The 18,151-nt window shown below is 39.3% G+C and overlaps 1 protein-coding gene across 1 annotated transcript in view; it reads left to right on the top strand.

Moving 5' to 3' along the window:
• LOC106876453 (dynein beta chain, ciliary) overlaps window positions 1-18,151 on the top strand; it is an 855,334-nt gene that overhangs the window by 746,872 nt on the left and 90,311 nt on the right. The window contains exons 45-48 of the mRNA XM_089350837.1: window positions 7,356-7,616; window positions 8,618-8,764; window positions 10,511-11,314; window positions 12,091-12,231. Coding sequence (XP_089206963.1) covers window positions 7,356-7,616; window positions 8,618-8,764; window positions 10,511-11,314; window positions 12,091-12,231 — 1,353 coding nt within the window. The remainder of the gene's footprint in view (window positions 1-7,355; window positions 7,617-8,617; window positions 8,765-10,510; window positions 11,315-12,090; window positions 12,232-18,151) is intronic.

Genomic DNA, 18,151 nt, shown 5'->3' on the forward strand with positions numbered 1-18,151 from the left:
GATGATTCTAAAGCTATCAACTGCTCACGATTTGTAAATGTTGTTTGTCAAATACATGTGTATGCATGTCTGTGAGTGTATGTGAGAGAGAAAGAGAAACACGTATGTATATATGCATATATATATTCATGTGTATATAGAAATATATATATATATATATACACAGGTATATACACACAAACACATATATATATATATACGAACAGCCATGCTACATGGCAGTGAAACATGGGCTGTAACTGCTGAGGACATACGTAAGCTCGCAAGGAATGAAGCCAGTATGCTCCGTTGGATGTGTAATGTCAATGTGAATACCCACCAGAGTGTAAGTATCTTGAGAGAAAAGCTGAACATTAGAAGCATCAGTTGTGGTGTGCAAGAGAGACGATTGCGCTGGTATGGACATGTGGGGAGAATGGATGAGGATAGCTGCGTGAAAAAGTGCCACACCCTAACAATTGAGGGAACCCGTGGAAGAGGTAGGCCCAGGAAGACCTGGGCTGAGGTGGTGAGGCAAGACCTTCGTACATTGGGCCTCACCGAGGCGATGACTACTGACCGAAACCTTTGGAAATGTGCTGTGCGTGAGAAGACCCGGCAAGCCAAGTAAGATCGTTGCCAGTGCCCCTGGACTGTCTTGTGCAGGTGGCACATAAAAGACACCATTTTGAGTGTGACCGTTGCCAGGATCGCCTGACTGGCCTTCGTGCAGGTGACACGTAAAAGCACCTACTACATTCTCTGAGTGGTTGGCGTTAGGAAGGGCATCCAGCTGTAGAAACTCTGCCAAATTTAGAATGGAGCCTGGTGTTGCCATCCGGTTTCACCAGTCCCCAGTCAAGTCGTCCAACCCATGCTAGCATGGAAAGCGGACGTTAAACGATGATGATGATGATGATGATGATGAAATGTACATTTATGTATAATATATACATATATACACATACAACTATCATTTGCTCACAATTTGTGAAATAATACTTCAGTTATTTCTGGTTAATCTCACATGGCTATGTGGAGACACACAAACACACAGTCTCATACAGTTATGTACACATACAAATATTTAAACACACTGCCTCATAAAGTTACACGTATGCATGCATACACGCACACACAGATATCAGCAAACAATTAGCATCATATTTTTCATTTACTTATTTTTATTGGAATGCTAACGTCTAGGGAAGAAGAGGGTATGGCGAGTGAGTAAATCGGACTAACATCATCAAAGAAGAGGAGGGTATACTGAAGAAGTAAGTCGACTGACGTCTGTCAGTCTGCAAAATTAATTTTATTTATGTAGACATACACAAACATCAAGATAAAGAATACTGGTGGAACATTTATAGCAAAACTTCTGCCAAATGTAAACATAACAGGCCAGATATTGTTGTTTAGGACAGACAAGAAAATGTCTTTTCTTATAATTTTCTCCTCGAAATTCCGTGCCTCCAACATAAATAGACTACTCTCAATTCACCTAGGATTTGGCTTGAGCCAGCAAAAAACATGTATGACACACACCCAGCTGGAAAAAATCAATACTTTACTTTGTCAGCTGTGGTGAGCTCTTCTTGACTGCTTGCACAATACTGCCAGCAGTATTCATTTGCGAGTTACGATTTGCCTCTGTTTTCATAAGAGCGCTCTTTTTCATATAATTATTCCAATTTAAACTAGCCACTTCAAAGCTCTTACCCAAAATTAAAAATCCTTAATTCAGTCTTTCCTTCTGTTAAACAGCACATGTCAGCAGTTATGTGGTTAGGAAAATAAACTCAATTACTGCCGGTCTTTTTACAGATCGACCTACTATCCCAATGGAAAACAACGACAATGGTGTGGGTGTATGACTCTGCATGTTCACTATTACACTTAATAAATCAAGCAATGCAGGGAACATCTGCCATTTTGATTTCTTTCATTCAGTTCAGAGGTGCATCCGTGAATGGTCTAATAACCAAACAGGCATACTTAACAACCAGCCCTGGCAACGCCAGGTACACCTGCTAGTATAATAAAACAAAGGATGTCTGTGTGTGTAATATGTATGCATCTCTACTGTTTTCAACCAATTTTCACCAAACTTTACACACACATTAGCATGCTCTATAACATTTTGACCAAAGCTCCTGCATAATGCAAGAAACCAACCGTAAAAAAAACCTTTGACTTCTTCAGTTTTCATCTGATTCTCTCCCTCTTCTCTCTCTCTCTCTCTCTCTCTGTTTATTTATCTTTTCTCTTTCCTTTTTTCAATTTCAACATCTGTCACTGTTCCTCTCTTTAATTCCATGTCTGTTTCTTTCACTCACTCTCTCTCTTTCTCTATTTCTCTTTCGCTCTCTCTCTCTCTCTCTCTCTCTCTCTCTCTCTCTCTCTCTCTCTCTTAAGCTGACACACTCCCTCTTCTCTCTCTCTTTGTTTATCTATCTTTTCTCTTTTCTTTTTTTTTACAATCTTAACATCTGTCACTGTTCTTCTCTTTAATTTCATCTCGCTCTCTCTCTCTCAAAATGACACACAATAACTTCTTTTGACTACAAATGGACTTCTGTGTCTTTCAAATAGTATTATGTTAAAATCTGTATCGCTAGCGTTTCTGTGCATTCCAAATTAAATATAAATTAGTTACTTCTCATTTTTTTATTAATCCAGTGTGTTTACATTTGCTATATCTGCCTAGAAATTGGCTTCAGTTTATATTCAGTTTTGCAAAAACTGCCTGAAGATAAAGTTCAATGTATTTCAACTTTGTCATCTGTGAATATCTTTGTCTTTGCTCTCATTTTCCAATAGATTCTCTCCCTTTGTCTTCTGAAGTTTTCATCCAATTCTCTCCCTCTTCTCTCAATGGTTATTTATCTGTTCTCTGTCCTTCTCTCCACTCTGACCATCTGTCACTGTTTCTCTCTTTATTTCTATGTCTGTTTCTTTCACTATTTTTCTCCTGTCTCTCTTTCTATCTGTAACTCACACAAAACAACTTCTGTATAAAAATTGTCTTGTGTCTTTCACATAGCCTTACATTTATATCTGTGTCATTGCAGTTTTTTTTACATTATGACTGAAAAATTACTTAGTTATTTCTCATTTTTATTACGTTGTGTCTAAATTCAGTTTTGTAACTTCTACCTAAAAAATTGACTTCAATTACAATTCAGTTTCAACAGCCTGACATTTGAGTTCAATTTATTTACACTATCTGTAGTTTCCACCCACAAGATTACTTTCTTCATTTTAAACATTGCCACATCTGGATTTCATACTTGAAGCTTCAAACCTCTTAGACAATGCCACCTAAGAAAAGTGCCTATATTGGTTACAAAACTGCTGCAGCAGAGACACTGAAGAGGAGAGCAAATGAATTCTCAGACAAAATTGCATGAAGACATTCACAAAATGCTGCTTGCACAGCCAATGCCAGAGCCATGGAAAGTAAAGAACATGCTAACCTGAATCAGCCACAGCGCATTATTCATGGCTAGAATCTTTTGGTTAGAGTTGATTCAACTGATGGACCTCATCATAAAAGGTCAGGTATTTGGACATGTGAAATGTGGAATGGCAAAAAAGAGGCCTAATTCATGCTCATAACCTGATTTGGTTGTTGACCAAGATCTACTCCAACAACATCTATATTATCTCTGCCAAGCTACCAGATACATCCACTGATAGGGAACTATATGCCATAGTGAAGTCAAACATGGTGCATGGTCCATGTGGACATGACTTCAATTTATACTCACCCTATTTAAAAGACAATGTGTGCACCAAAAACTTTCCCAGGTATTTTCTTCTGGAAACCCTGATGGGTCCTGATGGGTATCTATCATACAGGCAAAGAAACCATATGGTTGGATAGCATGAAGTTGATAACAGATGGATAGTTCCATACTGTCCACTCCTACTCAGGACATTCAACATCCACATCAATGTTGACTTTTGTAGCTCTGTTAAATCCATCAAATACATGTGTAAATATGCGAACAAGGGTTCCAATGCTGCCATGTTTGGTTTTCACAAAGAAAACAACAGAGATGAGGTAGCTCAATACCAAGCGGGTCAATACCTCAGTAGCAACGTGGCCTTTTGGCGAATTTTCGGGTTTCCATTGCACCAAAGTCATTGAAAAGCTGACAGTGCACCTTGAAAATGGCCAAAGAGTGTATTTTACCAAGGCACAGGAACCAAATGAAACCACTCTGACAGTGCTTTTTAAACTTTGCCAAATCAATGATTTTGCTCAAACATTGCTTTATCCACAGGTTCCATCCTACTACACATGGAACAAAAACAAGTGGGCACAAAGAAAGGTTGGTCAAGATGTTGATGGACATCCTGGGATAAAATTTGACAATTGCCTTGGCAGAGTTTACACGGTCCATCCTAGTCAATAGGAGTGTTTCTACTTCCATCTGCTACTGCATGAGATCAGAGGATCCACATGTTTCCATGACCTGAAAACATTTGATAGCAATGTATTTGGAACATACTCGGAGGCCTGCTTCAAGCACGGATTACTAGAAGACGGGGCACAGTGAGATGCAACACTGTCAGAAGCCACTGCATCAAAGTCCCCCAAAAGTCACAGGGCATTGTTTGCAATGATATTGCAAACATGTGAGTTATGTGATCCCAGATCTTTGTGGTTGAAGTACAGGGATGAACTCTCCAGAGATTGGAAACATCAAGCACAAATGCATCCTGGGTCCTCATGCAGTGATGAAATCTACAATCTTGAGTTGATTGATATAGAGGACAAGTTTGTTTCAATGGATGGAAATGCTCTTCTCATATGCAGCTTGCCACAAACATTAAGGGAAGCATCGAATTCTCTTCCCACATACATTCTACAAGAAACATCCTACAACACTGAGGCTCTCACCAGATATGTCATTGAAACAGAGCCTAAATTGCTTCCAGACCAGCAACACACATACCACATTATTATTGGCTGCGTGCTCCACTGGAGAGGAGACATATTTTTCCTGGATGCTTCAAGGGGGACAGGAAAAACATATGTGACAAAGCTTCTTCTAACCAAAGTTAGACAGTACAAGGGCATCACATTAGCTGTGGCATCCTCTGAGGTTATGGCAACTTTACTGCCTGGTGGCAGGACATCACTCTCTACATTTAAGCTTCCTTTCAATATGACGAGTTCTGACACACTTACTTGCCACATCAGCAAGAGCTCGGAAAATGCAAAAGTTCTGAGAAGGTGTCAGCTCATTGTGTGAGATGAATGCACCATGGCACACAAAGGAGGTGTGACCACCTGAAAGTAAAGGGAATTTCCACTCCCAACGGAATAATGTCTGGAGAGGATGTTTTCATACCAAGGATCCCCATTATTATTATTTGATGATTTGTGGAACATAGTGAAAGGCCTGTTTTATGCATGGGTTGCTACAAGATGGAACACAGTGGGATGCTATACTGGCAGAAGCCTCTGCATCAAAGTCCAAGCCTTGGGAGAGTTTACACAGTCCACTGCAGTCAACAGGAGTGTTTCTACCTCAGTCTTTCACTGCACGAGGTCCGAGGATCAACATATTTACATGAGCTGAAAAGCATTGATGGCAAGGTATGCTAAACATACCAGGAGGCCTACTTCAACCATGGTTTGCTACAAGATGGGGTATGGTGTCATGCAATGCTGGAAGAGGTTGCTGCTTCAAAGTCCCCCAAAAGTCTCAGGGCATTATTTGCAGTGATATTGCAAACATGCATGTTATGAGATCACAGTTCTTTGTGGTTGAAGTACATGGAAGTTGAAATGGAGATGACCTCTTCATAACAAGGATTTGCTTTATTTCATAAGGGGCGGAAATACCCTTCACTTTCAAGGCAGTTGCAATTACCCATTCATGTAAGTTTTGTGATGTCCAGCAACAAATCGCAGGGGAAAACACTCTCTGTGGCAGGACTTCACCTGGAGGAATTGTTAGCAGCACTGCAAAAGTTGGTAAATTTCTACAGTTTTGCATGTTCTTACCAAAACATTGAGTGTATTGCACACTTCAGAGGTTTTAAATTTCAATATTCTTCCCTTCTCATGTGTATTTTCATCAATTTCAATTCATTATGCACCCATATATTTCAATTTTTCTAAGAAAAATCTGTATTTTTCTCATTTCTGTGGTTATGACAAATTTCAGAAATATGTTGAAGGTTTTTGTGATTTTTGATAGATTTTATCATGGAATTACTTATGTTTTTCAAAAAAGCTTCAGCAGTGCTGGCTGTTAGACTATAAAATAAATGTTCTTATAATGACAAAGCGTTCACACCCCAAGCAATGCCAGGTACCTCTGCTAGTCATAAATACAATCTGTTAGTGGGACTGTAAAAATATGCAAAATTTTTCTCAAGTTCAAGATGTTATCTATATTCCAATGATGGGGCTTATATCTTTGTTAGAAACTAGCCTCTTCCTCAGCAGAAGAATTCAAAGAATGAGAGAGAGACTTTTTCATTGATATTCATTTGTCATGCAATAAATAGTATTTTGTTTGACATTACATACCAATAGTCTCTGGCACATAAAAACATCACCAAAAGTGAAGTTTTTCTTCAAGAACAGAAGCATCTTGTCATGTCATTCTCTTTTTCTTTCCTTCTAGTGTATCTCACTCATGATTCAGTTATCTTTCCAAACTGTACTTTTATATCTTAACAACCTGTGTACTGTAAAGTAAAAATTAAAAGCACATATTCTTAAGCAGGTTAAACCACCTAACATTCCTCCATTGCTATATGAAGTACAGTGGGTTCATATATAACTTTGACAGCTTCTGATCTGTAAGAATGGCTTCCCCACCACCAACAATAAACAAATCTCATATCTATCTTATAAGGGTAATTGGGTAACTTTGTCTTATTCAAAGAGTACATCTTACACAATTGGGATACTGCAGCCACCATGCACGTACATGGCATAGACCTACATCAGAACAATATGCAATTTGTTTGGTTTGCAAACTTTTATCTCTTAACAACAGTTGAACTGGCTCCTTCTTCTGTCTCTCTTACTGATAATTCTATGTTCTCTGTTCTTAAAACAAGTTGCATACTGACTTCACAATACCTTATTTCATGCAATCACTTTCTTCTCCTCACTTCTAAGGTCTTCATTGCTGCTTGACCTACAAGAATTAACAGCCAACTATCTTTCAAATCATAGTATAGGACATTTTGGGGGATGTAATTCCGAAAAGAAGACAGAATGGTCACAGCTTTGGCATCCTTGCTTCATCAGTGCTGACCTGCGATTGAACAACAACAATTTCATTTTGTTTAATTTGGTTCTTTTGAATATTTGGAGTCTTATGTGTTTTTTTTTTAAGGTTGATGATTTAAAGGCCAAATTAGCTGAGCAAGAAATTGAACTTGCTGAGAAAAATGAAGATGCAAATAAACTGATTGCCATCGTTGGTGCAGAGACTGAGAAAGTTGCTCAAGAAAAAGCTATTGCTGATGAAGAAGCTATAAAAGTACAGATAATTAATGAAGAAGTGTCACAAAAAGCTAAAGATTGTTCTGATGATCTTGCTAAAGCTGAACCAGCTCTTCAAGCTGCAATGGAGGCTCTTGACACTCTCAATAAAGTAAGTCCCAATTACTTTTGTATGTATGTATACATGCATATATGTGTGCGAAAAAAATGCATAGAAGCATGGATGTATATTTGAATATACACCTGCAAGATTAAACATTCATTTATGTTGATTGAACATCATAATAAAATTGTACTAAATAATTTAAAAGAAGGCAAAAAAAAAAAAGAAATAGGTGCTAATACTGAAAGTGACAGTGGAAAAAAAGTTTTGCATTTAATTGTATGCATGTATGTTTGTAAATGATAGCATACATGTGTGTATATGTGGATGTGTGTTTGCATTCAGTTAATTTTACCATTACTGGCTAAATATTTCATTATTCAAAGGGAAAAATATTCTAAGGGGTTCTTTATTTTTAAATAGTTTTTTAAGGCATAGTTGCTTGTTTCTTGTGTCTTCGGTTTACCATTCTCCTCTTTATTTGAACTCTTTTCCTTTTCTTTTTGCTATTGTGTGAGGATTAGGCTTTTTTTACCTTCCTTTTCCTACCACCTCACACTCAGTTCACCTTGCACTCAAAATTCTAGCCAACTTACACCACCCATTTCTTTCCCCCTCCCCACATAACTTCTTCAACTTCAATTCTTCCTTCATTTACTTCTCTACAATCCAAGCAATAGCATCACTTGCTATTTCTCATTCTCAAATAAAAGGCAAGATCTTACATTTCATATGCATTTGAATTTAACAAGTTCCCCTATGAACTCTTCTAAAGTAGGTATATACCATAACCAAACTTCTGTTTCCTGAACAAGATATGGAATGTAAATGTTTGACATTTTCTTAATTTTGATGCTCTGTCAAGAAGCATGGCAAGAAGTGATATAGCTGTAATGCCTACCATCACCATTATTATTATTATTGCAACTATCATTACCTTCCATCACTATTCTCATCACCAACATCAACATCATTATCAAAGTAAATCATGTGGTAAATTGCATATTGCAAAATGTTGTGACATAATATAGAAATACTGAAAATTTCAGAAAAATCTCACAGAAATGAAGTCTTTTGGCTCACCTCCAGCAGCAGTTATAAATGTTGCTTCTGCTGTGATGGTCCTGTTAGCTCCTGATGGAAGGATACCTGCAGATAGAAGTTGGAAGGCAGCCAAGGCTACTGTGATGAGTAAGGTAAATATCTTACATTTCTCTAATCATCATGCTATTGTTATTAGGCAATGAACAAAAAAAAAAAGACAATACAAAAGGGTTAAGTTTTAATAAATGTTTAACACCTAAAAAGAAGGGTGAGAGTCTTAACATCTTGGATACTAGTCCTTCATCATAAAAAGTAAAAGAATGAGAAAATGCCGGTTGGAAAGAAATAAAAAAAGGATTAGGAGTCATATGAAAATGTGGTTTTATGGAGTAAATTAGGTAGGGAGGAGGAGGCATGTATAGGAAGGTATCCATATATAGAGATAGGGGAGGTGTGTGTCTGTGGTGATATGGGTGCATGTGGTTTCTTGGAGATATGTGTAAGTGTGTGAAGGTGAGCAAATATGGGAGTGTAGTGTTGTGGCATGGTGGAGGCATGGGATGATGGTATTTTGATGTAATCATATAACATATGAGATGAAGATGTGGGGGAAGAGGGATGGGACAGGCACTGTGAGGCAATGAAAGGCAAGGTAAAAGGAAGGTGGTGTTTAAGAAGAAGCAATGATGAAAATGCTGTACAAATAGTGATAAAAAAGAAAAACTATATAAAAATAGTAAAGTGATAACACTGGCGAAAAGCTTTGAGGTTACATAACAAAAAAGTTATAAAAAAAGCAATAAAAGTAATAAAGTAATAAAAGATATGGTATAGAAGTTGTGGTTGCACCAAAGACTAAGTATTGTATTAGGTAGATGGTCAACAGAGAGGAATATCTAAAAACGGGAAACCTGTTGCTGAGTTGGATGCTTCATGAATCTATCAGCCCATTGGTGGCCAGTTTGCCCAATGTAAAAAAAATTGCAATGGGAACAAAGTAATTGCAGCAGAAAGAGTCTTCAGTGTGGAAAGTGTGATGGTTAGGTCCAGTAAGAAAGGTGATATAAGAAAGGAAAGGGTACCTGTGACAGTGGAAGCAGGGAAGGGTCCAAGAGAGAGCAGGGTGTTGGATAGAAGCTAGGGACAAGGAAGCTGCAGAGGTTGTGGACATGTTTTAAGAAGGAGATGAGTGAAATGGAGAAGAAACTGCAAGTTTCAGGGTCAGATTGAAGGTGGCAGAAAAGGTGGAGAATGGTGCACTGTAAAGGCAGAATGGTAGGTCCATGGGTGAAAGGGAAGCAAATACAATGTATAGAACTCTGGACATAGGGTGTAAGGCCTGAGGTACAATAACTGCATAGGTATGGAAGAAAGTAGGGTGAATAAGGGAGGGAAAGTAATTGCATCAAATGAAAAGGTCAGCCTAACGTTGAGCTTGCATCTTAGAAATCATGGTTACTGCTGCAAGGGTGCTGGAAATGAAGGGATTTGGAATAAGGGATATAGCATTTGGTGTGAGTGGAGTGTGAGGAAGAAAAGTTACAGTAGGAATAGGAGTCAGTGGGTTTGTGGAAGATGGGTGTGGAGAGTGTGAAGGTCAGGTGGTAATTGGAGATGAGGAATGTCAAAGAAATGGGGGGAAATTCCAGAGATAGAGGACATGAACTGAAGAGAGGGATGAAAAGTTCTGACAAAGGAAATGAAAGTATTTAGCTCTATGTGAGAAAAAAGAGTAAATTTTATGAAAAATAAATTTTGTAAAATTTCAACACTTTATATTAATTGCAACGTTTGTGAAAGTTATTTTTCTTTTATAAAAATCTTTTTTATTAAAATGGAAGTTGATAAGATCAACACTGAACTAAAAATTTTAATTTAGTATTTAATTTTTAATTTAGGTGGATAGCTTCCTGACTAATCTGAAAGAATATAACAAGGAAAATATCCATGAGAATTGCCGTAAAGCCATTCAGCCATACCTTAATGACAAAGATTTCAATCCTGAATTTATTCATGCTAAATCCACTGCAGCAGCTGGTCTTTGTGCATGGGTAATAAACATCATGAAATTCTATGAAGTATTCTGTGAAGTAGAGCCCAAAAGAATTGCTTTGAATGTAGCAAATGCTGAGTTGGCTGCAGCTCAGGAAAAGTTAGCCTTTCTTCAAGCAAAGCTTGTTCAATTAGAACTGTCTTTAGCCATTCTAACAGCTAAATTCCAAAAGGCAACTGATGCTAAACTAAAATGCCAAGCTGAGGCTGATGCTACTAATAATACTATTGTACTGGCAAACCGTTTAGTAGGTGGATTAGCTTCTGAAAATGTCCGCTGGGCAGAATCAATCAATATTCTAAAAGAGCAGGAGAAAACTTTGCCAGGTGATATACTCCTTGTATCATCTTTTGTATCATACCTTGGTTGCTTCACCAAATCATATCGCATTGAACTCCTTGAAAAAACTTGGATGACAGCTTTAGGAAATAATAAAGATATCATTCCAATATCCAGTGAATTTGAACCTCTGTCTTTGCTGATAGATGACACAATTATTGCTAAGTGGAACAATGACTGGCTACCAAGTGACAAGATGTCTATTGAGAATGCCACTATACTAACAACTTGTGAACGATGGCCCCTTGTCATAGATCCACAGTTGCAAGGAATAAAATGGATCAAACAAAACTTTGCTGCAAACCTAAAGGTATGTTACTCTACTGAAGTGTCTTCGGGTTAACTGTATCAATGTTTTGTGGATATTGTACTTCAGCACTGACTGATGTCAGGTAAATTGGTAAGTTCAAAATAAAGTTCTAACAGTTGGAAAAGAAAATGAGTCACTGCTATTGATTAAGATATCTAATTTACAGTATTGTCATTAAAAATGGTTGTAATGTGCTATAAAAGTTATACTCCTACCTCTTTGGTTTGAAACATCATAGCCTATCTGCAGTGATTCCCAGTATAAAAGTGTAACAACAGTAAGGGTAGTGTAGTTCAAACTTTTTCTGGTACTTAAAGAATTTCAGCTTGCTCTGAAAACTAATGAAAGCTTCTTGAAAAATACATTTCCTCTGCTACTTACAATGATGGATTGTATCTTCTCAATCTATCCATTTATATAAGCAGGATTGTTAGCAATTAAGTATCTGTACCGATGCCTACATATGATTAATTCAGTTGATAAATTCAACATATGTATTGTCATATTTTTACTTCATAATTTTGTTACAAATATTCATTTTGAACCATGTAAAATAACATAAGAGAATTAGATATTAAATTGAATTGTTGCAAGTAGCAGTTTAAGGAGAAAACATGAGTAGGAATTTCAGACTATGGATTTAAGGTATTTAATATGTCACCTGGGAATGTGACATTTGTTGGATGCTTTATGGGCTTGGCTACCAGTTGACTGATTTATAAAGCTGCTCATCCATTGATCATAAGTACTCTAAAGTTTGATACTTTTCATTTCAGACAGTTCGTATTGGTCAAAAGGGTTACATGGATGTGATAGAAGCTGCTGTTTCAAGTGGAGATACTGTCCTGATTGAAAATATTGGAGAGTCCATTGACCCAATTCTAAACCCTTTACTTGGAAGAAATACAATTAAAAAGGTATACTGCTTAATTTAGAAACCTCATTATGAAAATATAGTGAATACAATGTCTGGCATTCTTCTTCTTTTTCTTCTTTTTCTTCTTTTTCTTCTTTTTCTTCTTTTTCTTCTTCCTTTTCTTCTTCCTTTTCTTCTTCTTCTTCTTCCCCCTCCTCCTCTCCTCTTCTTCTTCTTCTTCCTCCTCTTCTTCTTCTTCCCCCTCCTCCTCCTCCTCCTCCTCTCCCCCTCCTCTCCCCCTCCCCTCCGGGTTTAAATTCCTCTAGAGAGGCTGGTCGTGGAAAGAATTCCTCGGTGAGTGAATTCCACACCTGACCACCATCCAGGTAAGACCAGAGATGCTTAGTCTCAGTGCATGTTTGCACATCAACAACCACGGCATCCCCAGGCCACCCTTTAACAGTTCCTGGCAGCACACGGAGCGCCTCACAAGCGGATTTCTCCTCCACAAAAAGCGGAAGAGAATTCGAACCAGCTTGTTTAGCCACAAATCGGGGCAAGGGACAACGGTCAGGCAGTAGGTGATAACTGACACAATAAACATCTGCACCTACCCTGTTCGTCACCTCACTCCAATTTTTCTCCGTCTGGGACTCTGGGCCAAACCAAACTCCAAGCAACTTAACAAGCCGATAACGTCCAGTGTCGTAGGACACTGGACGTTATCGGCTTGCTGCTCCAGGTGCCGAGCCTCAAACTGACAGACTTGTCCTTGTTAACTTTTGCCTCTGCCACCGTCTCGTATCTTCTGATTGCCTCCGCTACGCGAGGTAGCAGAGTCATCTTGGATACGGTGATGGTGATGTCATCCGCATATGCCGAGACACCCTTACCACATCCAATTTCATTAGTGGTGCTTCCCAACTTCTCCAAGTTCCGCAGCAATGGCTCAATGGCTCAAGAGACAGTACATACAGAAGCGGAGACAGGGGGCACCCTTGACGGACTGAATGCCTGATCTCTAACGGCTCCGACAGGTAACCGTTGAACTGAACCATGCATTTGATGCCACCATAAATGCCCTTGATCCATCCGCGGAAATCCGGGCCTAGCCCAGCCGCCTCAAGGACCACCGCCAGATACCGATGGTCAACCCTATCGAAGGCCTTACTTTGGTCTAAATGGACCAGTGCCCCACCTTTACTGGAAACTTTACCCACCTTGTCTAAGGTGTAGCGTAAGAGATGAAGATTGTCCTGGATCAACCTGCCAGGGATGGCACATGTTTGCACCTTCCCAACAAGCTTCTCCATGACAATCGTCACCCTTTTTGCTAACACCTTGGCCAAAATCTTTAACTCCACATTTAGTAAAGTTATGGGCCTGAAATTACTAATATGGTTCCCCTTGCTCGGGTCTTTTCTGACTAGTGTTACCACTCCCTGACTCACAGAGCTGGGAATTCTCCCATTCTGTTGCCAGTTCGTGTAAACACAAGCCAGCAAGTGTCCGAACAAGTCCGGCATACTACTCGTAGGGCAGACCATCCAGTCCTGGCGACTTGTCCCGAGCGCATTCGGCCAGCACCTCTTCGACCTCCGCAGCTGTGATCGGCCCTTCACAGCTCTTCACCTCACGCACCGAGAGTCACGGTCCGTCAGCCAGGAAATCCCTTAAGGGCTTCCCATGGTCCAACGCTTCATTCGTCCCAAACAACTGTGCAAAATACTGATGAAAGGCTTTCTGCATCTCCTCCTGTCCTTCGATCCAGTGCCCCTGTTCGTCAATTAAAGACTGTACAGAAGTTTCTCTGCCTCTCCAACTCTCCACATGACGGGCCCATCCAGCAATATTAGTACCTTCTCTGCCTACCGTGCGTAACTTAGCCCTGATTCTACCACCTTCGTGTTTGGCTTGGAGGTGACGGAATAATACCGATCTCACCGGCAACACTCTGGATGCAGAGCCTGATGCTGTGGCCTCCTCTAACTCCTTAGTTAATTGCCCTTCTAATCTAAATTCCTCTACACTTAGCTTTTTGCTAAATCTAAGAAATTCTAAACGTATAGCTCTTTTGAGGGCACACCACCATCTGTTATTCTCGATGGCTCCACATAATGCCCTCTGCACTAACTCCTTAACCCGTGTATGGAAGATTTTACTAGTCAAAATAGACTTGTTCATCTTCCAGTACCCGGGTCCCTGTCTATGACACTTAGCTAACTGTATCTCACACGTCGCAAATTTGTGATCCGTGTAAGAAGTACAGTGAAATTGTGGACAACTAACTATACCTCTATCACTATCTTTTATAATTACTCTATCTAAGTAAGACCTTTGTGAACTGTCGTTATTAGACCACGTCCACTGTAGAACGAGCAGTTCATCCAGTCTGTAGCAGTCTACTAGTTTATAGCTTGCTAGTAGCCTTTTTAGGCCAGGGCTTTCTCTTCTATTCGTCAAGTCACCACTATCCACTCGCACGTTGAAAATAGTGTTGAAGTCTCCTGTTAAAACGAAAGTTTTCGATGTCACTAGGAAATTTTCCAAGTCTCGAAAGAAAACCGTTTGTCTATCCTCCTGTGGGGCATAGACTGCTACCAACCTGAAGGACTGCTTACTCACATGTGACACATCCAGAACGACCAGCCTACCTTCTGGGTCTAGAAAGACTGTACTTACCTGTACGTCCAAGCTTTTTTGACACCCCCACTCCTTCCTTGACTCGGAGAAATAAATTTCTTGTAGTCGTTCAGAAGAGGCGAGAATGACAGTGGGCTGTTCAGCTTGGACTCAGTCACAACACATATATCTATCTTTCGCGACCTGAGGTCATCTAGGAGGTATGTCTGCTTTCATTTTGACCCCAGGCCATGTACATTCACACACCCTAACTTAACTTCCATGATAAAAAGCGGTTACATTACCTTTAAATTTGCAGGAGGGGCTTCACGACTTTCATCATCCCCTCCTCCTGTATCGTTTTTGTCTGGTGTAGCCATTGGTGTTAGTATTATTTTTTCCTTTACAATAAACTGACTCATGTCATAGATATCGTCTGTATATTGCTGTTTGAACTGTTCATAGTGTTCCGCACTAATCCTTGCCAACCGTATGTGTGACGGTTTACCTTCAATAGGTCCCAACACTGTATAATTTTCTTTTGTAATTATTCCATGTAACGCTTCATTTTTCGAATTGTACAAAACAATTCTTTCTTGTGGAGGTTTAGGGGCGGGTTTCAATTTGGGAGTGGATGGGGGTATTTATTTTGTCTTTTTTTCTTGAAGGGGGAGGGGAGTCTGGGCCAAGGGGTTTTTTCCTTTCATTAGTTACTACTTTGAACTTCATTTCTTCTTCGCTTTATTTTTCTATTGTGTTTTCCAGCATTTTATTTTTTCCTTGGTTGTCATCTTTTTTCTGTTGAGCTTTATCTGGTATTTTTTCCTCCTGTTAAGGAAAGACCTCTATTTTTTTCTGTGTAGGTTTTTTTACTTTTATGCATTCGGAACGGACGTAGCCCTTGTCACCACATTTGAAACATCTGGACCGCCGTCCCTCCACCAACACTCTTGCACTGAGTCCCTCCCCTATGAAAATCCTGTCTGGTCTGGTTTCGAGGGTTTCCTTTGAAGCTTGGACTAAGAGTTCTAGAGTCTGCCCCTTCCAATTGAGTGCATCTCTTTTTCTCATTGAGAGGATATTGACTTGTTCTTCCACATCGTATATTAGTGCTGCTACCTTCCAGTACACATCATACCTGGCTGGAATCTCGTCTATTGTAATTTTAGCTGTTCTCCAGCCAAGGTACATGGGTAATAAGATTATTTTGTCCATCTTTAGTGTTAGAGTTGATGTTTCCTTTGCTACTTAGGCGTTTTCAAATTGCACCTCTATTGTAGCATTTCATGGGCCTCTTCCAACATATTTTATTTTTTCCCACACACGGAGCAAGGTACTTTTCAATTATATCCGTCTTCATCATCATGATGCGTTTCTCCTTGCAGTTGTATACCTTATATATCACAGTTTTTACCACCAAATCTTTTATGATTTCCTTTGGTGGAATTAACCTGGTTTCGTTGTCAGTTCGTTTTATCAAATTTCTATGCTTAAACAACTGTTTGGGTAAGATTTCAATCTCTTGAAATTGTCCACCTACGGCGGCAGAAGAACTGTTCACCTTTTTAACTTCCTGGGTTACTTGTTGATTTCCTTGTAATACTTGAACATTTTCTTCCTGTAGAATCAGGAAGTCTTCATTACAGAGTAAAAAATCTAGGCATAATGCCATTTCATCCTCCATACTGAAAAGTTTTGGTGAGAAGAAAATAAATTTTCTTTTCACAGGAACACAGAAGAACAGTTCGCAATTTTCTATTTCTTTACAAAGAGAGAAGAAAAAACAATTTTTCACCCTGCAGGGCGAAAATTAACGTAATACGACATTCAACAGTTCAAATTGCAATACAAGTAACAATAATTATCAACATAAAAGTAAGAATAATAATAGACAGAAATAACTCACTAAATGTGGTATAAGCACAAATATATATATTTCTAGTGAAAACACATTCACTGATTACAAAAATTAGAAATGATCTAATTATAAATCTCACAGAGAGACTTAAGCAGCAGTGTTATGATAAAGCAGTTGTATACTGTCAACTTAATGTGACAGTCCCTATTAGGGAATCATACTGCTGCTTAAGTCTCTCTGTGAGATTTATAATTAGATCATTTCTAGTTTTAAAATTCTGTTAAAAATGTCTGCAAAGGCAAAAGTTCAATGCAATCTTAAATAAATTATTTTTTTAACTTATGGGCCCACACTTCCCACACCCTTAGGGTTGACACGCTCAACGTGGGCACACTGAAAGGTAGGTCTGGTGAGATTGTTGAGATGCTGGAATGGAGACATGTAGATTTGTGCTGCATCCAAGAAGTAAGGTGCAGAGGAGGTTCTGCTTTGTTTCTCACAGGCAAAGAACATGGGCAGAGAACAGTGACAGGGTCGGGGGCATGGGTATACTTCTTGCAGAGAAATGGGTTGATAATGTAATCGAGGTAGTCAGAGTCTGCAATAGAATATTTAAGATTAGATTAGTGCTATATCATGGGTTAGCAACCATTATTTCAGCCTATGCCCCTCAGCTGGGGCTACCTGATGGACAGAAAGACTCCCTCGTTGACGAATGACTGGGACCTTCTCTTTGTGGCTGGTGACTTCAATGGACATGTTGTACAACATGCAGGGCCTTCCATGGCGTACATGGAGGCTATAGTTTTGGTTCCCACAATGAGGAGGGAGCCAGACTGCTGAAGTTCTGTGATGCAAATGATCTTATGGTTTGCAATACTAACTTCAGAAAACCTGCCAGTCACCTATTCACCTACTAATCTGGTAGACACACTAGCCAAATTGACTACATCCTTGCCAGAAAAAGGGAAAGATGGCTGCTTATGAATGCCAAAACCTTCCCAGGTGAAGAATGTACCCCACAACATAGACTAGTAGTTAGCAACTTCAGAATCAGGGTTAAATGGATGCCCAGAAGACGACCAGCATGGAGGAGAAGGGTCTGGAATCTTAAAGATCCTGTGAATGGACAGAGATTTAGAAACATTACTTAAAGCTTTTGACAAAATAGAGGGGGATATAGCATCACATGATGTGGAAGACAACAGGAGGTTTCTATAGGACAATCTCTTGAGGGCCACTGACCAGATCTGTGGATGGTGCAAAGTCCCTTCTCGACCCAAGGTGAATTGGTGGTGGAACAATGTTGTTGATAGGGCCATTAAGGAAAAGAAACAGGCTTGGAAGGATTGGAAGAACAGTGTTAGCAGGGAATTGTATCAGACTTCCAGAAAGGAAGCTAAGAGACAGGTTTATTTAGCCAGAGGGCAAGTAGATAAGAAAAAATTTGCCAATGTTCTGTGTTGTGAGGATCAAAGACTTGAGGATTTACTTGTTGCAA

Source organism: Octopus bimaculoides, chromosome 1, assembly GCF_046866305.1.
Source record: "Octopus bimaculoides isolate indiv1 chromosome 1, ASM4686630v1, whole genome shotgun sequence".
Taxonomy (NCBI): Eukaryota; Metazoa; Mollusca; class Cephalopoda; order Octopoda; family Octopodidae; genus Octopus; species Octopus bimaculoides.